Here is a 21989-nt window from a genome sequence, read left to right as displayed (position 1 = left end):
AAGGAAATACAAATCAAAACCACAATGAAATGTCACTTCATACCCACTAGCATGACTATAATCAAAAAGACAGTAACAGATATTGGTGAGAGTACAGAGAATGTGGAAGTTTCATACACTACTGATAAGAATATAAAATGGTGCAGCCACTTTGGAAAACAGTTCGGAAGTTCCTCAAAGTGTTAAACATAGAGTTTCCACTTATGATCCAGCAATTTTACTCTTAGGTATATCTTTAAGATAATCAAAAAACATCTGTCCACACAAACACTTGTACATGAATGTTCATAGAAGCATTATTCATAATAGGCAAAAAAAAAAGTGGAAATAACCCAAATGCCCATCAACTGATGAATGGATAAAAAAATGGTACACTGATAAGATGGAATATTATTCAGCCATAAAATGAAGTACTGTTACATGATACAAAATGGATGAATCTTGAAAACATTATGCTAAGTAAAAGGAGCCAGAGACAAAAGGTCACATTTTCCCATTTATAATAAATGATTCCATTTAAATGAAATGTCCAGAATAGGGAAATCTATAGACAAAACTAGATTAGTGGTTGTCAGGGGCTGGAGGAAGGGGAGAATAGGCTGACTGCTAATGGGTACAGGGCTTCTTTTTGGAGAATAAAAATGTTCTGGAACTAGATAGTGGCAGTGGTTGAACAGCTTTGTAAATATAATAAAAACCACTGAATTGTAAACTTTAAAAGGGTAAATTTTTATGTGAAATAAAACAAACAAATACTATAGAAAAAATATAAAGCAAGCCATCATTTTATTCCTTTTGACCATGTGTTCTTCTGATCCAAGTTCCTGATTTTGGGGCTGATTTTGGCAGAACTAAATGTCCTAAGACCAGCAAAAGGGACTCTCAGGAATTCATGAAATAGCTACTTACTGCAAGTACCCATGCAGGCTTTGCCCTCACCCACTCCCACGTAGGTTTTACTACCCTTGCCAGGAAGATTTTTGTTTTCACTAACAAAACTTTACTTGTATTTTCTCAAATACCATGAAGGAAAAATATAGCCTTCCATGAAGTTTTCTTGGGTGTGTGATAAGATAAAATGCACATAACATAAAATTGACCATCTTAACAATTTTTACGTGCGCAGTTCAGTGGCATTAAGTACATTCACGGTGTTGTGCCACCGTCACCACCGTCCATCTCCAGAACCTTTTCACCTCTCTAAACTGAAACTCTGTCCCCATTAAACAATGACTCTCTTTTTCCTCTCTCCCCAGCCCCTGGCAACCACCATTCTACTCTCTGTCTCTATGAATTTGACTAGTACCTGATACAAGTGAAATCATTCAGCATCTGTCCTTTTGTGACGGGCTTATTTCACTGATCATAATGTCCTCAAAGTTCATCCATGTGTAGCTGTGTCAGAATTTTCCCCCTTTTTAGGGCTGAACAGTCTTCATGCTATGACATCTTAAAATCTAAAAGTCTGACATCTTTACTCGTCTAACACAAAACTAGCCAGATATCTCGTAAAAATATATTTTAACCGGCCACATTAACAGAAATGTCACATGATATGAAAAGCTATTTGTAGTGAACTGGTTCTTGGTAGCTGTGACTTTTTAATTAATATTGTAAATTAGGTCCCTGATATTTATGATTAGACATTAGGCACTTCTGTAGCTGTAGACATTCTCTTGTTTCTTCTTTTAAAACACGAGGCTAGTGGTTGGAAAGTCAGATCATTTCAACATGCAAAACTGAGTGTTGGTTGTTTTTTAATCTATTTGAATATTGTGAATGAAATCTGGTCCTATGAAAACTCTCCTTTCCCAAGTGTGATTGGCGGTAAGTCATGCTCTACTGTATCACTGGTGCTGTTTGGTTTCTTAAATCCTGGAGACAGTTGGTAACAATTGAGAAAATCCTGCTCTCTTGTGAAGTTCAAATGAGGTTCTTGTGGGCTGTAATGACTGAAATTTCTTTAATGATTTAAGAGGCAGAGACCAGATAAAGCCACTGAATATTTATTCTGTCTGAATAAGCCGGTGGTGTTTTATGCCTTCTACTCATTTGTTTTATTTTATTCTAACTCGGCCTGGATACCCCTCCGGTGGCCTAGGTTAGCAATCCTCCCCTCCCCCAACATCAACTCCCCCTCCAGGCATTGTGACAACTGAGAATCACAAAGGCCATCAATCATTACCCATTATTTGATGAACAATACAGTGTGAGGTTGCTCCAGCAGCCCTTCTGTAGCCTTGTAAAATTTTTAAAAAATGAAATAAAATAAGAGAGATTTCTGATCTCTACTTGCAGAGAACAGTAAGAATCTGTGCATTGAGCAAACTGACCGGGGGTGAATGAGGGACCCTCCAAGGAGAAACAGCTTGGCATCAGCAGAGTACAAGGTTTAGGGTGAGACAGGCCTCACTCTAGCTGTCGGGGCCTGGGCCAGCTTGGACACTTATTGCATCTCTCTGGCAATAGGGACTACAGGCGGGTGCCACCATGCCCAGCTTATTTTTCTATTTTTAGTAGAGATGGGATCTTGTTCTTGCTCAGGCTGGTCTCTAACTCTTGGTCTTAAGCCATCCTCCTGCCTCAGCCTCCCAAAGTGCTGGGATTATAGGCGTGAGCCACCACACCTGGCCCCAGACTTTTAGAACACTTGCACACAAAGGAGGATATTGGCACAAAACAAAAATCTGGGTCCACTTATACAGAGCAACCATCCCAGTTTGTCCCAGGAGAAGACTGTGGCTTGTATCTGCTAAAGGCTTGGACATGACTGGAGAGGAGAGCCTACCCAAGGGAGCAAATTTTTCTAAAAACGTATCTATTTTTTTGTTGTTGTTGTGTAAGCAATACATATCAGTTATGGAAACAAATAGATAATACATATTAAGTTTTTTAAAAAATTATATGATGGTATTCGTCCTTCTAGAGTTTTTCTTATTCAACAGGAAATTTTATTTTTTACAAAATTTTGATGATAAACACTGTTTTGTGCCTGCTCTCTCCCCTTAATGATATATTGGGAAAAATCTTTGTCAGTACACAAAGACCTACCTCACAAATTTTAATACTTCTATGATGTGCACATATATTGTGTATGGATATTTGTTTGTTTTCTGTGAATACATTGAACTATAACTTATTTAATCACAGGTGGTTGGACCTTCTAGTTTTCTCTCCTTTCCAAACTATTTTATGAAAAATATCCTTGTTCATATGTCTACACACTTGGCTGATTTTTCTCTATAAGATTAATTGCTGACACTGGAATTGATGGTTCAAAGAGTAAACACCTTTTTTCAGAGTTCGGATCATTGTTGCTAAATTACCTTCTAGAGAGGCTAGAGTCCAATCTCTAGACCAAATCACATGCTCACCAGCAGTGTATGCAAGTGTGCCTTAGGAGTAGGTTTTGATGGGAAAGTGGAGAGGAAGCAGGAAGAAATTGGGAGCCTGAAGCATGCCTTGAGAGGGTAGAGTTGTGAGGACATCATGCTGGAAGGTATAAGAAACAGGGTCATTGTGTTCAGTTGTGTGGGTTGTGCACTGCACAGCTCAGGGGGATCACCATTCAAAACCATGTATAGCAGACCTCTGAGGCTTTGAGAAGCCTGGGAAATGTTGGTTGAGTAGCCATTTGTTATATTTTTCTTTTTTTAATCCCACTAGCCTAGGCAGCTCCTAGCCTATAGGTGTATAAAACTCCTCTGATAGCTGGAGGCTGGATGAGACAGAGGAAAGTGTATCTGTGATACGGTCTAGAAGCACTACGGTTTTGATCCAGAATCTGAGAGTTTTCGTCCTGAAACTGTACAGTATCTTTTAGATACTGTTTGGATATAGTTTAGATACTGTAAAACATATAAATAATTAATATTCAATAATATAGCAATTATAATATAAAGCAAATATCAGGCATTTATTCAATGGAATATTATTTGGACACTAAAAATAGTAAACTTAGGGTATAACACGATGGAAATTGTCCATAGTATACTAAGTGAAAAAAAGAATAAAATGTCATATGCAGATTGTTTTTAATTATGTAAAAAAAGGAACTATATGTATAAAATAGGCTAGAAAGAAAAATGTAAAATATTATTGTGGTTGTTTAGTGGTAGGATAAGGGGTTATGTTTTTACTCTTTCTACTTTTTTCTATTTTTCAAATTATTTACAAACAATATATGTTGTTTTTATACAGGAATAAAAACTATTTAAACAAAGACTTAGAAACCTACATTCAACCATGATACATTTTCACTCTTTTCTTCTTTAGTTCAAATCTGGCATCATTAGATTATTTTTCTGAGTCTTTTTAGGACTCTGCGTGCATGTGTGTGTTTGTTTAAATGCAAAAAAAAATTTGAAACAAAAATATTCAGAAAGTGTTCTTTGTTGTGTTTTAATCCAATTATTAATGTACTCAGTTCTTTTAAAATAGTCTTGTTTTCTATTTCATAGTCTTCCTAATAGTGTTTTTGGCTTGGGCTGTGTGTGTGTCTGTGTAAACAAGAAGCATTTATCCTTAAAAAATATTTCTAGTTGCAAAGAAGTTTGATGATTTTGGCTGTAGACCTCCCGTTAGGAGTCTTCATAGTCTTAACTGACAACAAGTAATAGACCACAAGTCGTTGCAGAATGGTTTGATCTCATGAACAGAGAAAAGCCTTTCGTACCGCATTTGTTAGCCTTCATTGGAGAACAGGCATTATTAGATCAGCAGTCTAAAAGGCAGGGCATTCTGAAGTCCCTAAATAAAAAGTGGGGGAAGTTCAAGTGTGTTTTGACATGATTTTGCTTTAATTTTTTTTCTGAAAAACCACTCATTTCTATGTAGAGAAGACCTGACCTATATATTATAGTTAGGTAGAAAATGGGTGATCAAAACAGCTTGGGATAAAAACCAAGCAACTATGGGAAAGGCTCTCCAAAGAATACAAGGAAAATGTTCTGTAGTGCTTCCCATGTTTTTCTGCAGAAAGCAGAAATTCAACTTAATGAGGAAGAGAAAGTTGTATCCATGTGAGGCAGCTGGCTAGGCTATTAGGCATGACAATTTTTTTTTTTTTGTTTTGAAAGGTCTCTTTAAGTTCTCATCACTAGCCTTAACTTTCTTGTCTTAAATGTTATGGCTGAATGGAAAGACTTGTTTTATTCTTTCCATGTAAAACATGCCCGATGGCTACTTGCTGATAATGTGGAGGCGATGAAGGGTAGTGGCTCTCACCTGCAATCATAGCACTCTGGGAGGACAAAGCAGTAGGAGGTCAGGAGTTCAAGACCAGCCTGAGCAAGAGTGAGACCCGGTCTCTACTAAATATAGAAAAAATTAGCTGGGCACAGTAGCGCCTGCCAGTAGTCCCAAGCTACTTGGGAGGCTGAGGCAGGAAGATCGCTTGAATCCAGGAGGTTTCAATGAGCTATGATGACACCACTGCACTCTAGCCCGAGCGACAGAGTGAGATCCTGTCTCAGAAAAAAAACAAAAACAAATAAACCAATAATAATGTGGACTCTAGCAGCAGACAGACCTATTTGAATCCTAGCATGTCAGGCTGTTAATAACTTTGGGTAGGTTCTTTAACTTGTGAGCCAGTTTTCTATCTGTAAAATGGGAATAACAGTAGTTTCTGCCTGTGAAGATTAAATCAGATGGTTAGTCCACATTAGGGGCTTGGCACAGTGCCAAGCACATAGTTATATCCACAATAAATATTAGTGATTGTTGTTATTCTTCTTATTGTTGATTCTATTTTCCTTAATAGGACATCTTTTTTTTCTGGACAAACAAGGTCTTGCTATGTTGCTCAGGCTGGTCTTGAACTCCGGGCCTTAAGCAGTCATTCTGCCTTGGCCCCACAAAGTGCTAGGATTATAGGTGTGAGCCACCATGCCCAGCCAGGGCATCTTTTTAAAAAGCTAACTAGTGTCCGCCTTGCAATTATTCAAGGGCACCAAACAGGCTTCCGTCTCAGGGCCTTTCCATTTACTGTTGGTTCTTTGCACCTGCAACTGTCAATCACAGTGCCTTTTCTCACTGCATTCAGGGTTCTTCTTGGATGTCTCTCCTGGTCACCTTTTCTAGAATAACACCCCCCGGCCACCCTCCAGCCTCTTAGTCTACTTTATTTTTTTCCTATCATGTATCACCTACCTGAATTACATTAGATAGTCACTTGTTTGTCTATTGCCTGTCACCCAGACCCCAACATGAGCTCCGTGAGAGCAGAGGTTGTTTGACATGTTTGTCTCTGCATCCACAGCCCCTAGAACCATGTCTGGCACATAGTAGGCACTTAAAAGTTTTGAATGAATGACTGAATCCCTTAAATGATCTCCTAAATGAGGGCATCTGAGAAGAAAGAAAAGTAAACTGCACTGTTCCATTTTCTAACCTTGCTCTGTGACGTACGCAGCCACTTCACTTTTGCGGGGAGTTGCTTAGGCACCGGGATCCTTGAACTCAACTGCCGTGCTTGTGACTCCCCCAGAGATTACACTTGAGAAAAATGTATTTATCATTGGCTTTTGGAAACCACGTCTTCACCAAGCCTCGTAATATAAAGAAATGAAGTGTGCTGTCGGAAATCATGACCCCCAAGCAGGCTTGAAAGGAGAACATCAGCCGAGGGTGCACCAGGGCACGCTTAGTTCATCTGGGTAGAGGACAGGAAAGGCTTTCATTTGGAATTTCTCTTCTGATGGCTGATATCTGCTGGCAGGTGGGCAGACTCTGCCCGCAAAAGTCAGATGTTGTATTGTGCAAAAGGAATGCTAAAAACGGGCATTGCATCAAATTACCACCAGTTTCCGTCTCAATGGCGCACAGCCATCTCCCGATAGGCTTAGAAGGGCTGGTCATGCCTTTGTGACTTGATGGGCCATCTCTCCCCAGGACTCTGTAATGAGAATTCCACATGGAAGGATTTGTCTTCTTCATGGAATCCTCTTGTCACCTGCTGGCCCACGATTACAGTTGCAGTACATTTTTGCTGCCACGTTACCTTCCCAACCAGAAAATTCAAATCCAGGTGGTCTTTTCTTTAAGCCGTCTCATACATATTTTTGAAACCCACATATTTCAAATTGGTTTTGAACATTTTATATCTGGTGGAAAAGTGTATAAGCTGCTAGGGAGGCCAAGGCCACCTATGCAAATCCCACTGAACAAGTAGAATAAAATTCCTGCGCTTTCTCAAACAATGCAGAAACCTTGATTTTAGACTGAGGATTCAGACACTAGATGCTAACGTTTGAAGTGGAATGCACCCAAGCATGGCTGTTGCCAACGCTTCTGCCATTTCACTCAAACAGAGGCCTTACACCTTCTGTTGGCAGGTGACTTCATTTGATCATTCTTTCATTGGACAAACATGTATTGAGGGCCTTGCCAAGAACAAAGCTGGGTGCTATAGAAACACACATTATCTCATTTGCCTTGTGCCATTCCTGTAAAGTAGGCAAGTATCTATTACTATTATCTCACGTGTAGATGAACACACCAAGGCCTAGCAACCCTAAGTTACGTGCCCAACCTACGTCACACAGTGATAAGCGGGACAGCCAGAATTCAAGCCTAGGTCTGACTGTGCTGAGAACCCCATCCCTCTTTTTTTAAGAGAAACCACTTTTTCATTCCTGCCAGCAACCTAGCCGTGTTCCAGCTGCTCCATGTCCTCATCAGCACCTTTGCTACGGTCCGTCTTTTAAATTATAGCCATTCTAGTGGGTATGTAGTGGTATTTCATTGTATGTGTGTATTTTAATCAGGTTTATTAAGGTATACACGACATACAGTGAAATCTACCATTTTCAGTGTGTAGTTTCTGAATTTTGACAAATGTATCCAACCTAACCCATAATCAAGAAAATAAAATATTATATTACCCTCCTAAAATTCCCTTTGTAGTCAGTCCTTCCCCGACCAGCCCCTTGGAAATCACTGACTTGTTTTCTGCTCCTAGAATTTTGCCTTTCCCAGAATATTATATAAATGGAATCATACTGTGTGTAGCCTCTGAATCTGGCTTCTTTCACTTGGCCTGAGATAGTTGAAGTTGTTCCGCGTGTTTGAGTGTATGAATAGTTCCTTCCTTTTTACTGTTGGACAGTCCTCCCCTGCAGAACCCCAAAAAGAGAAGAAACACAAAGGAAGGAGTTTTTAACTCTGCTGATGCATAAACACATGTCAGTTTTACATAACACCGGCTTATTTGTATACCTACGGATTGCAGTGGTCTCAAACCTTACTACGCATCAAAGTCATCCATGGAAAGTTTTCTTTTCAGTATCTCACCAACCAGAAGCAAGCTACGGAAAGATTTTCTTTTTTAATTTCATTCCCCTGAGATTCTTGTTCAACTCGCCATAGTGAGAACAAGAGATGGGTAGTTTTTAAAGCCTCCGGGTGACTCTAACGTGCATCCAGGGTTGAGACCTGCTGATGTATTAGAATTGACTTTGCTACCTACCAGTTGCATGATCCAGGACAAACCACAAAACTCCAAATTGCAATTTCTTTCTGCTTAAGTGGAGCATAATAACAGCTGTCCAGTCCAGCTCACCAGGTTGTCGTGAGGATGGAGATGTTTTAAAATGTGGCAGCACTTGAGAAAGTGTTCTGTAAACTGTCAATGCAGAAATGACTAAGGGTCTCTCTGGAATGAAGGATGATGTCTTCCTTAGTGTTCCTTGCATCTTGGGACAGAATGGAATCTCAGACCTTGTGAATGTGACTCTGACTCCTGAGGAAGAGGCCCGTCGGAACAATAGTGTGGATACACACTGCGGGGATCCAAAAAGAGCTACCATTTTAAAGTCTCCTAATGGCAGAGCACTTCGCTGCCTTGGTTACCGACAGGATTTCAGTTGGAGGATGCGCATGTCGTCCTTTTTATCTGATCTGTGATGAAAGCAGTGATATTAAGATGGCCTGGGAAGAACATCAATTTCTTAAAGGTAGAAATAGGGATGGTTCATAAAACCCTACTGCTATACCATGATGCTGGCTGGTACTTATGTTGTGTAGTCCTAAACTGGCGAGTGTGAAGCAGTTCCACGACCTCTGAGGCACGACCGCCAATGCTGCTTATGCTGCAGTTGCCCTTCAAACCAGATGTGTGTTTCCTGTGTGTTACATAACTCCTGCTTCTTGCACCCAACATGCCTACTCCAAATTTTTTCCCTAATCACATCTTGAGATCCAATGTATAAATCCAGTATTGCATGTCTTATCTGTAACTGTTCTAAAGGATCTTATTTTGTGTACTATATGCAGCAGTAGTGTACACTGCCATATAATGCAAAAAGAAAGATCTACATATAAGCAATGAAACCATCCAACTAAACCACCAAATAAACCTTGAACAGTGAAAAAAAAAATGAATGGTATCAATATAAATGTAATGATATTAATATATTGGTATCTTTCCTATTTGAAAAGTACCAAAGGTTCTGTTTCCTAAGCAGATGTTTAGATATGAGAGATTTTAAAGACCAAATGGAAAGAGCAGTCTTTCTCCATCGATTTCACGTGTGCTATTAGACGATGGCTTGGCGCAGGAAAGAGTAACTGGGAGGCCAATAAACATGGCACAGAGAAGTGGCATAAATACACTCCTTCCCCAGACCGGGGTGATGTTGGCAGAACAGGGCACGGCTGCAGCCTACAGTGCTTTGGCAGGCTGGGTTAAGTCAGCGTGTTTGCAGCAAGTAAACACCGATGTAACTAGAAGAACGAGGCAAGCAGAGGCATGGCGCCAAGCACACCATGACAGAGCAACTCACAGCCCGTCCTCACATCAGAGCAAGCAAGGAAAGGGCCCCTTGTCACTGGCAAACGTCATATGAAGCGAGATGTCATTTTGCAGCCACATTTGACCACCTCTGAAAATACTGCAAGGAGCAGCATGTCAGTTTGTTATGGGGAAAAAAATGGCTATCTTTGAATGGAAAAGACTTTATCCCAGTTTTATTGTAAAAGACCAGCTACTCATTACTAACAAAAATCAAACCATAGGGAAGTGTTTAAAGTAAAACCTGAACATCACCATTCCTGGCCTACCCCAAGCCTGCTTCTCAGATGAAACCACTGTTAACAGGTGTGTGTCTTTTCTGTGTTTTTCCTTTGTGTATATGAACATTTATGTGTATTTATTATGTTGTGTGTTTATCAATATGACATGTGTTTTCTATAAATATGGTCTCATACCATATAGCCATTCTGCAACTTGCCTTTTCATTTAGCGCAGCTTTCCACATCAGCACACGTGGATCCATACTGAGCATCTGTATGTGAAGGAAACACACTACCCATGTGGCTGATAGGTCGGAGTTTAGCCCAACATTTTCATTCAAAATACTTCCAACCGGACTGAGCCCCGAGATGGCGACTGAAGGAGTTGGTCTTGACTTTTATTTCCTCATAAAGTCCCAACAATCAGTTATTCAAGATTCAGATCCTTTTTCCTTCCGCTTTCTCTCTCTAGTTTGGTTTCCCCATATTGCTGCTCTGCTTTCCTGAGCTTCCTCTTCCTCCCTTCCAGAGGGGGTGTCTCCTGGTGCAGCTGTTCCAGGGAGGGGCGTGGGGGTGCATTTCCTCCCTTTGTGTGTGCACTAGCCCTGGCTCTGGCTTTCCTCTGGGGACAGCCACCCAACCAGGGGAGCCAGTGTCATTTAAAGCAGCACTTCCGTTCTTAGGAAGGGTTGGTTGTCATTTCTGGCTGACTCGTGATAGGGCCCAGGTGAAGACAGAGGCCACCTGGTGTGTGAGTCACACTTTCCTGGTGTGTGGGTCACACTTTCCTGGTGTGTGGCATGCTGTTTGGAACTCCTGTTTAAGACAATTACTTGTTAATACTTTGCAATTTGGGCGGCTAATTGGAAGGCATATAGTATAATAGGTAAGCAAGTAAGTGCTACAATTGAATCAATTCATTCACTAATATTCATTCACTAGTATTTATTGAATGCCTACTATGTGGCGGCAGGCATTGTTCTAGACATGGGGCATACTGCAGGGAAGAAGCAAAGTCCCTGTCCTTATGGAACTTGCATTCTTGCGGTAGACTATCCACAAACACAAATACATAGGTAAGATAACGTAGAGAAGTGTGTCACGTAGCTATCGTCACAATAATGCTGCTTAACAAACCACCCCAAAACCCAGCAGCTTACAACGTGAATTTATGTCTCGCTCATGTGTCTGCAGAGCAGTCACATTTCAACTGCTCTCAGCTGGGCTTTGCTACACTTGGCTCTAGGCTATTTTGGGTTCTATTTAGTTTTGTTCTAGGGCCTTCATTTTTCTGAGATCAGCAGGCTAAGGCAGAGGTTGAGAGCTGTCAGAGGGATGCACAAACACACACACACACACACACACACACACACACACACGATGCTGTCTTGAGGCCTAGGCTGGGCATTGGCGCAAGTCACTTCCACACACATCCCATTGGCCAAGCCCAACATGAGCGATGAAGGAAAGTATGCTACTTGCTGAACAATTATTTACTGCAGATAATACTGTGAAACAAAGCAAACTAAAGAGCTGCAGAGTAACAGAGGCTACTATTTTAGATGGTGAGTTTGGTCAGGGAAAGCCTCGCTGAGAAGGTATAATTTGAGCAGAGACCTGAATGAAGTTCATTCTAGGCAGAGGGAAAAGCCCACGTAAAAACCTACAGGGGCAGGAGTGTGACCAGCAAGAGGGTCAGTGTGGTTGATTAGAGTGAGCTGGGGTGAGTGGGAAAGCAGATGAGAAAGTAGTCAGGGACCAGATCCTCTAGGGTCCGATGTGCACTTTCATCAGGATGTTGGAACTTCAGATTTTATTCTGACTCTGTTCTGACTCTTCATTCCTAACCCTCAGAAATCATGGTGGTGTTTTAACCTACTGAGTCTGGCAAGGGGGCTGTTTGTTACATAGCAGTGGAAACCAATACAGTAACTCCAGCTTTGGTAGAGAGCGCATATTGTGAGAGGATGAAAGTAGAAGCAGGAAAACTATGGTAATATCTCCTTCCTTGCTACTCAAATTGTGGTGCATGGAGCAGTGGTATCTTCACCATCTGGCAACTTTGCAAATGCAGAATCTCAGCCCCCCCAAGACCTCCTGAATCAAAATCTGCATCTTAACAAGATCCCCAGGTGGGTCTTTGCATGCTCCAGTTTGAGAAGCAGTGCTGTGGGTGACAGCCTGGGTAAATGGGGTGCCGTGGTGTCAGTTTTAATCCTGGCTTGCCAACCCTATGACCTTCAGTAAATTATTTTCCTAAACCTTAGTTTCCTTTCTTGTAAAACAGGGATAATAGCGCTGCCCTCGTAGGGTCATACGTGAGGGTACGAATGAAATGGTGCACATCGGGTGCTCAGCACAGTCCTTGGCACACGGTCAAGTCCTCATAGCTGTCAGCTCTTCCTTGACTGGATCTGATCCATGCATTTGCTTCCCTAAGAATATATTCCTGATCATTTCCTGATGGTGTCCCCCTTAAATGGTTTATTTTTTTTAATTCCCTGTCAAAGAAAATCCTGTTCTTTTTCAAAACATCCTTGGGCTCATCAAAAAAACTTTTGTCTGTGCCCAGCTAGATTCCAGCTATACTCCAGAGTAAAGGCGCCTGGTTTCCATGGTCAGTTTCCAGACCCAGTTCTCAGGGCAATTTTCAGGGCCACCCAGCAGGCCAAAATAGGCCACAGCACTATAAATAGTGGGTTTGGGCTGCTTTGGGCCTCAATTCTCAGCCCAGGTCCTTCCCTCCCCTCCCCCACCCCACCTACTCCTGTAGTTGTTTAAATAAATATACACTGGGTTATAGCTGCAAGTGCCTTTTCCTTCAGATACCCAGAAAATGCTTTGCCAACTTGCCAGGCTGTCAGCAAAACCCCTTTTTTATTTGTTCAGTCACAATGTACCCCCTGTATGTGATGAAAGCTGATAAATCAAACTCCAGGTTGAACTTGATGGTTCACGTAGGGTTCACCACAGTGACTAGCACTGGGCCTCAGGGATTTGAGATGCCTAAGTACCATCTTCCCTTGCTGTGTGGCCTTTTATTAGTACCTCTGAGCCTCATTTTCCTTATCTGTAAAATGTGGCTGATAAGAATGAATTCTAGTTTGTAGGGTGGTTGGTTGTGAGAAATAAGTGAGAAAACTGCACAGTAGCAGGACTGGCTATGTAATTTGCAGGGCCTACTGTAAAATGAAAATGCAAGGCCCCTCATTTAGTTATTAAGAATTTCTAGATGATGGCAGCAGAGCATAAAATAAGTGTGAGGCCTTTCTAAGCACGGGCTTGTGCAACGGCAGAGGGCAATGCCCGTGAAGCTGGCCCTGCATGCGAGGCACCTAGCACCCTGCCTGGGATTAGTAGCAGCCAGATCCCCAATTTGCCCAGGTCCTATTCCTTAAAGGGCTAACCCATTTCCCTTTAAGGCAGAGTTTACAGGTAAATTGCATAGCTGCAATTTAGTCCCTTCTGCTGAGTAACAAATCCCCCTAACACTTCATGACTTAAAACCATAGCAGAGCTCAAAAGAAAAAAAACAAAAACATAGCACCTGATTATTTTTCATGATTCTGCGGGTTAGCTGGATGGTTTCTCTGCTGGTCTTACCTGGGCTCACTCATGTGGCGGCGTTCAGCTGGTGACCAGGCTGGGCTGGAAGGCCCAAGCTGGCCTCACGCACACATCTGCCAGTTGGGTGCTAGCTGTTGGCTGGGGCAGTTCGGTTCTCCTCATGTGTTCGCTCATCCTCCAGTGGGCCAGGCCAGCTTCCTTAGTGGCAGAAACAATCCAAGGGGACAAAAACAGAAACTTCGAGCCTTCTTGAGGCCTAGACTCTGGAAGTTGCACAGCAGCACTTCAGTTAACCTTCCATTGGTCAAAGCAAGTCAAAAGGCTCACCTAGATTCAAGAGACGGGTGATAAACTACCCCATTTAATGAAAAGCCTGGCAGGGTTTCGAAGTGGGAGCAGGAATCCAGGGAGCTGTGATCCACCGGGGGCATAGTGCAGCAGTTCTCAAACTTTAGCCTGCATCAGAATTATCTGGAGAGCCTGTTCACGCACAGATTGCTGGGCTCCATTAGACTGGGGTGGGGCCTGAGAATTTGCATTTCAAACAAGTCCTTAGGAGCTGCTGGTGCTGCTACTCCGGGGCCCACAGTTTGAGAGCCGCCGGCAGAGGAGTTAAGTGTCCACATTTTAGCCGAGACCAATGGCGTTCAACCTTGACTGTACATTAAAAGCACCTGGGTGGCTATAACAACCCTGAAACCATCAGTTAAATCAAGCTGTGGTAGTAAGAGTCAGGCATCAGCAGTTTCTTTAAAAGTTCCCCCAAGTGATTCCAATGTGCAGCTGGAGTTGAGAAATATTACTTTAGAGGTAGACTAGTTGGGTTGAAGTCCTGCCTATGGTACGTACAAGTTTAGGCAAGTTATTTCACCCCTGTGTGACTCTGTTTCCTCAATGAAGATGGGGATGGCAGTAGTTCCTACTTCATAGGGTTGTCCTGAGGATTAAGAGTTATTATGTATAAAACTCCTAGAACAATGGAAGTATAATACTACATAAATGTCAGCTCTGAGGATTAGTGGTAAAGAAGAGATCAAAGCATTGTGCAATAATAATGTCTCTGGCATAGCAAACTTCACTGTAATTTAACCCTGTAAATCATTGGAAAGTTCATCAAATACCTTAAATGCTTTTGCAACTTATTCATTCCTTGATTATTTGAGTAAACAAGTACCCAGAACAGTTGGATGAACTTTATCAGAACTATCATCTCAGAGCTGTTGGGAGAAATCACGGGAGCTGTTGGGGGAAATTCTATTTTTTCCAAGTATGTACTGTGCTATGGCCTTATTAATAAAGGGACTTTAATAAACAATAGGTGTGGCTTCCTGGGAGAAGTCCCTTTTAGATCCGACACTGCAAAGACTACTCCACCTAAAAGCAGCTGCTGCTTGTGAGTCATTCCTTCCTGACCACACACTAATATACTAAGTGGTCCTTCTTAACTCAGATTTTAAGGATTTGCAATAATCAACATGGCATTTGTATAAGAACTGAAACCAAAGTTGTACAGATGTTAGGGTAGTAAATCTTGTAACACTAAGTTCATTCTTAGCATTCTCTTCTTTAGAGCAGGGTTCCCCAAACTTTTCAGAGCATTAGAATCACCTGGTGTTCTTGCTGAACATACTGAGCACTTGGTTCCACCCCATATGTACTGAATCGGTGGTTACAGGGCAAGGGCCTGGGATTCTGTTTTTTTTTTTTTTTTTTGAGACAGAGTCTCACTTTGTTGCCCAGGCTAGAGTGAGTGCCGTGGCGTCAGCCTAGCTCACAGCAACCTCAAACTCCTGAGCTCAAGCGATCCTCCTGTCTCAGCCTCCCGAGTAGCTGGGACTACAGGCATGCGCCACTATGCCCGGCTAATTTTTTTCTACATATATATATTTAGTTGTCCATATAATTTCTTTCTATTTTTAGTAGAGACGGGGTCTCGCTCTTGCTCAGGCTGGTTTCAAACTCCTGACCTTGAGCGATCCACCCGCCTCGGCCTCCCAGAGTGCTAGGATTACAGGCGTGAGCCACCGCGCCCGGCCTATGGGATTCTGTTTTTAACAAATGCCCTAAATGATCTCAAAGTCGTATGGTAAATTTAGGAACTAGTCTTAAGTTAATAACATTTATGTAATACATATATAGAGATGGAAGAGGCAAGAAGGGAAAATAGGGGCTATAGTTCTAATGTCCAGTCAAGGATAAGAACAGGGGTCAGCAAATGACAGCACATGGACCAAATCTGGCCCACTGCCTGTTTTTATAAACAAAGTTTTATTGGAACACAATGTGCCCATTTTTAAACATATTGTCTATGGCTGCTTTTGTGCTACAGTGGCAGAGTTGAGTTGTTATGACAGAGATCGTATGGCCCACAAAGACAAAAATATTTACTATCTGATCCTTTACCAAAAAAAGTTCACTGACTCCTAGAAAGAGACATAACCTCAGATCTGGGCAAACTTGGAATTGGAACTAGTAGCTATGAGCTCATAATAAAAAATAAACCAACAAGGAATAGGGGAGTCAGTAAATGCAACCAACTGGAAATTCCAGGCCTCTAAGAGTAGCAATTTGAGACTATGAAATAAGTATGTTTAAGATGATTATAGAGATATACTAGAAAAATGTCTGTATATATAAACCTCACTGGGAATAAGACTGTATGAAAAAAGAGAAAATTCAGATTTGAAGAAGAGTTAAGTGTAACATCTAGAAAGGAAAACGATTGATTCAGTGGTCTAAAGCAGTGCTTCTCAAACTTCAGTAAAGCATCAGAATTGTCTAGAGATTTTGTTAAAACAGAGATTCCTAGGTCCTGCTCCCTATAAAATTCTGATTTAATAGGTCTTGGGTGGAGCCCATGAATTTGCATTTCTAACAAGCTCTCAGGTGATGCTGATATTGCTAATCCATGTACTATATTTGGGGAATGAGTTAAATAGCAGATAAACACAGCTGGAGGAGTAGTCAGTAAACTGGAAGACGGATCTGGGAGACAGAATGCAGCAGAGAGAGAGATGGAAAATGTGGAAAAACAGTAAAGAGACAAGGACGGAATGAGAAGGTCCAATATAAGTCTAATAGGAATTCCAGAAGGAGACAACAGAATGAATGAAGGAGAAGTAATATGTACAGAGATATTGAGTGAGAATATTCCAAAGTTGAAGAAACATGAATCCTGAACTAGATAAATGAGGACAAAACCACACCAAAATGCTTCATGGTGAAACTACGGAATGCCAAAACCAAAGCAGCAGCCTTAAAACTATCTTAAAGGCAAAATTACCTACAAAGGAAAAACAATGAGTGATTACAGACTTCCAATCAGCAGCAATGTATATGCCAGAAGACAGTGAAGTGCAACATCATCTAATCCTGTGAGAAAATAACATTCATCCTAGAATTATATGTTCACTAAATTATCATTCAAGAAGCAAGAGCTATAAATAAAGACTTTTAAAAACACATCTCTCACTGAAAGAACTACTAAACGATATACTTTTATTTGAAGGAAACTGAACCCATGCAGAAGGAGTGGGATGCAAGAAACAATGGTGAATGAGGAAGCTGATAGATCTAAGTAGTTATTAACCAACGGCAGATAAGTAAGGGGAAACTGAAATACTAGAAAATAGTAATATGAAAGTTAAGAACTGGAAGATTGAATGAAAACATTCTAAAGTCCTTGTATTGTTTGGGAGGAGACTGGACAGATTAGTTTTCTGTTTTAAGTTGTTTATTACATTGTAACAAAATATTAAAGAATACAGAATGTGAACAAACAACTCAGTAAAAGGAAATAATTAGAATACAGAAAATCCAACGCAATAGAAAGTAGGAAAGAAACAAGACATAAAAGCAGGATAAATTTAAAAAAATGAGACACATAAACACAAATATATCACTAATCACAATAAATGTAAATAGAATAAAGTCTTCTCTGATTTTCAGATTGGATTAAAAAAGAAATCTGCCTCTGTGCTAGAGGTACAGGCAACACACAGTGACCTAGAATGGTTGAAAGTAGAGTTGGGAAAAGATAGACATCACAGATACTAACCAAAAGAAAGGTGATCTAGCATTATTAATATCAAATAAAATAGACTTAAAAAAGCAAAAAACGTTCTCAAGAATAAAGAGGGTCCTTATATCATGATAAAGGAATAACTGTCCTTTTCTCCTTGATTATATGTTTTAATGCCTTTTGCAACCCACCTAATTGAATTTACTACTCACTAATGTGCTGCAACCCCACTGTTTGAAAAATGCTGCTCTAGAACTGCCGTCCTGACTCCTGGGCGTGGGTCAGGATTGGTCCAGTCCATTGGCCTGTTAGGAACCGGGCTGCACAGCAGGAGGTGGGGGGCCGGTTAGCAAGGGAAGCTTAATCTGTATTTGCAGCCACTCCCCATCGCTGACATCACCGCCTGAGCTCCGCCTCCTGTCAGATCAGCGGTGGCATTAGATTCTGCACTATGGTTGCATAATTATTTCATTAGATACTACAGTGTAACAATAATAGAAATAAAGAGCACAAGAAATGTAATGCACTTGAATAATCCCAAAACCATCCCTTCCCCCCACTCGCCATCCATGGAAAAATTATCTGCCATGAAACTGGTCCCTGTTGCCAAAAAAGTTGGGGACCGCTGCTCTAGAACGTACTTCTAAACCTCTCTAAAAGCCCCAAATAACTCCAAGAAGCATACTGTAATACCACAGAAGAATATCTGTAACACCTCCACAATACCTGGGAATAGGTAATATCCACCAGGTTTTAAAAATTAGATCGCTAAGACAATAAAGGACATTAATAATCACCAGAATGAGAAACCGTTTGTTTTGTTGGTCTCAGGTCCAAAGATCTGAGAAGAAATCACAAAGCTTCCTTACAAAGAGAAAATTAAATTCACGGGAGAGTTATGAACTCAGTATTTTATTAGATAATTGAAAGAGATTTTGCAAACATATAGTTCTTTATGTTGTATACTTTTCTTGAGTATAAAATCCTTCAGTATGATCATTAGTATGCCAGGTCATAGCAAAGATGTAGTAAGAACTTTCCATGAGGCTCCTCATGCCAAGTAATGCTCTTGTGAGCATTACTGAAGGGGCTGACCATTATGTTACTTTCCAGCAACTGTAATGTACTAAGTACCTTCCTCTAGCAATTAGAAAAACTCCAGGGAATCACCCAGAGAGGGTAGCTGTTGTTAGGTTTTGTCTGTTTTGCCAAGAAGCAGGGAAAACAACTGAGCTAAGAGGAACTCAGAATTACAGAACTATGAAGGGTCCTTTCAGACTCCCAGGCAACAGCTTTCCTTTACTTCCCCGCCTGTAGGCACCACTTCACAGCCCCAATCAGCTGACTAATGCCTACAATTGTAAAATTATAAAATCATGTATGTACTCAATACTTTGTGACCCTCGGGAGGAGGTCTTGCTTTTAATTTTATGAATCTTTGGTTCTTTAGCCACTTGGCTTCATGTACAAACAGCACTTGCAAGATTCAGTCTTAGAGCTCAATCTAGATTATTCTCATTACTATATTAATTGATTTAGGAAATTAATTAATTGATTTAGGAAATTAACACGAGAACTTACTATATGTCAGACACTGTTTTAGCACGTTAAATGTATTATCTCAGCTTGTCTTCACATTAGCCCAGAGAAGAAAATATTTTTATTATCCCCATTTAACAGGTGGGGAAATTGAGGCTCAGAGAGTTTAAATAATTTGCTCAAGGTTGCTCAGCTTGTAATTTGCAGAGCTGAGATTCAACCTCAGGCTGTCTGATCCAAAGTTGGCTTTTTAAACCAATATGGTGAACTGTATTGGCTTTCATCAGAGTAATATAAAATTAGCAGAATCTGATGGTTTTATGGGCATTTTTAAAAAACTGACATCCACATAAAGGAGTTTTTTGTTTTGTATTTGTCTTACCCCAAAGTCAAGTACATACATAATATATACTTTATGTATGTACCTATCTTGGAAGAGCAAATGAATACCACATAATAATTTAGTAGAATAAAAGTAGAAAACCACTGGTAAGGGAGCCTTTGTTTTACAATGAGATTATTTATGTGTTAAACATTACACCGCACTCTAGGTATTTGCTGATGCTCAACCACTGCCATTGAAACTGATTCCCTGGTCGTGATCATAATGACCGGGATTAGCCCGGTTCAATGGGTGCGTGCTTTCCCCAGGACGCACAAAAGCCTTCTTTAGAGATCCAGGCTTTCCTGGTAATGAAAGGTTAACTAACAAGGCTGCTGTATTCTACACGGGTAAATAGCAGTCCTCGTTCAAAATGAAGGAAATCAAGGAAATGATGAAAGGGTCTCTGGCCAGAGGGAAATCACGCTAACCTGGTCAGCAGAACGCTATGAACAACTGCAGGCTTCCAGAACAATGGGGAAACAAGTGTTTCTGTTTGTTGACTATTTCGATGCTTGAGAGTCAAATGATTGTTGGAAACACTCATTAATTATTAAGTTAAAGAACTCATGTTTGCCTCTTGGGAGCCTATTACTTAAAATTGAAATACTTGTTGTATTCCTAAAACAATATATGCACATTGTAAACAACCCAAACAATCCAATTCAGAAAAATATGGAGTTCAAACTGACAGCCCCCAATCCCACTTCCTCCCCAGACAAACCCACTTTCCTTGTACACCTTTCCAAACATTAAGACTAAACCACGGCCCTTTGTGACATACCTTTGGTGGCGGCGGTGGTCTTGGGGTCTTCCTGGTTTGGAATTCGGTGTCCGATTCAGCTGTTCAGTGACTCCGGAAGAAGACTGGCTACAAGGAAATACTTCTGAAAAATTAGTGTGAACCCCAAGCTGGAGTCAATCTTCTCCTGAGCTCTCTCATTCCAGAGTGCCAGTCCTGCCGCAGGAAAGACCTCTAATAGTGACCGATGATGGAGGAAGAGGTCTGTGCCTGGGACCAAGAATCAAACTGGCAAACAAACTCTAGATCTTTCCTCAAAACTCATCCCTGGGTCATCTCCTCCATGAAGTGTTTCCTTACTCCTCCAGGCTGGGTTAGATGCCCTTTCTGCGTTGCCTTGGACTCACTAATTTCCTTACTCTTAACACACCTTCTTAATCTTATTCCCGAGTCTCCTACCAGACTCTAAGTTTCTCAGGAGCATCTGGAAGCAATCTGCCTATGTTTGAACCCCAGCTCTGTCATTTCCCAGCTGTGTGACTTGGCAAGCCACTAAAACTCAGTTCTATCATCTGTAAAATGGGGACAATCATTCCTGCCTTGTTTGGGTTGTTTTGATGAGTAACATTTGTAAAATACTTCAACAATGCCTGGGACATAAGTGCTCGCTGGATAAATATAAGCTATAGTAATAATACAATTAAAATAATTATTACAATTACTATGAATCATCTCTTTATTCTTAATGTCTAGCACAGAGGCCAGTGTGAGGTAGGCACTCAGTCAATTGGTGTTAAATGGAGCTGTGGTTAGTGCATTAACTGTGATTAATCAAGAACTGTGCTGTTCTATACAGTAACCACCAGCTATGAATGACTGTTGAGCACTCGAAATGCAGCTAGTCCCAAATGAGATGTGTTGTAAGTGCAAAAACGCACCACATGTTGAAGACTTAGCATGGAAAACAGAAAGTAAAATATAAATAAATTTTTATATTGATTGCATGTTGACATGATAAGATTTTGGATATTTTAGTTTAAATATATTCTTAAAAATAATCTCATCTGCTTATTTTTACCTTTTAAAATGAGATTGCAAGGAAATTTAAAATTACTCGTGTGGCTACATTGTATTTCTACTGGATGGCACACACCTAAAATGTTCCCAACCTACCATTAGTATAGCAAATCTTCACCCAACCTCGTTTGTGCTCAAATATGATGTGAGCTTTAGGAGTGTAGGTAATTTGTTTAGAACAATGATTCACGGAGAATCAAAAGCACATCCATTTGACTTGTTAAGGGCTTTCTATGCAGGGGTAGCACGATAATGTACAGAGGTATATAGAAAAGGGATTAAAGCTTTACTGCGATTTTCCAGGTTCGCTGTGATCCTGAGATTCAAGAATTGCGTCAGTGGCAGAAGAAACTGAGCGAGGACAAGCACATTCGCCAGCGAGTCCGAATTTTCTGGACCAAACAAGAACAAAAAGGTCAGTGGCTTGATTCACCACCCTTAGCTCATTCAGGAAAAGCTTGATTCTCATTCCAGGCTGAAAAAGGAAGCCCTCCGAGGTTTTATAAGGTCCTTGTGTCTGCATGGAATTCGATTTGTGTATGAGGAAAGTGGCTGCACATTGAAATTCTGCTCCGGAAAGGACAGAGGTGATGTGATATGATTTACGTGGCCATTTCCCTCCCTCAGGGACACATGCAGTGTCACCT

General features: G+C 40.9%; 1 protein-coding gene across 1 annotated transcript in view; it reads left to right on the top strand.

Annotated features, from left to right (window-relative positions):
- Positions 1 to 21697, top strand: part of IQCK (IQ motif containing K) — an 81419-nt gene extending 59722 nt beyond the window's left edge. Inside the window, exon 7 of the mRNA XM_069486447.1 lies at positions 21646 to 21697. Within this exon, the coding sequence (XP_069342548.1) occupies positions 21646 to 21697 (52 nt within the window). The remainder of the gene's footprint in view (positions 1 to 21645) is intronic.
- Positions 21698 to 21989: the final 292 nt, after the last annotated feature.

Source organism: Eulemur rufifrons, chromosome 14 (assembly GCF_041146395.1).
Source record: "Eulemur rufifrons isolate Redbay chromosome 14, OSU_ERuf_1, whole genome shotgun sequence".
NCBI lineage: Eukaryota > Metazoa > Chordata > Mammalia > Primates > Lemuridae > Eulemur > Eulemur rufifrons.
This window is presented reverse-complemented; position numbering and strand designations above follow the sequence as displayed.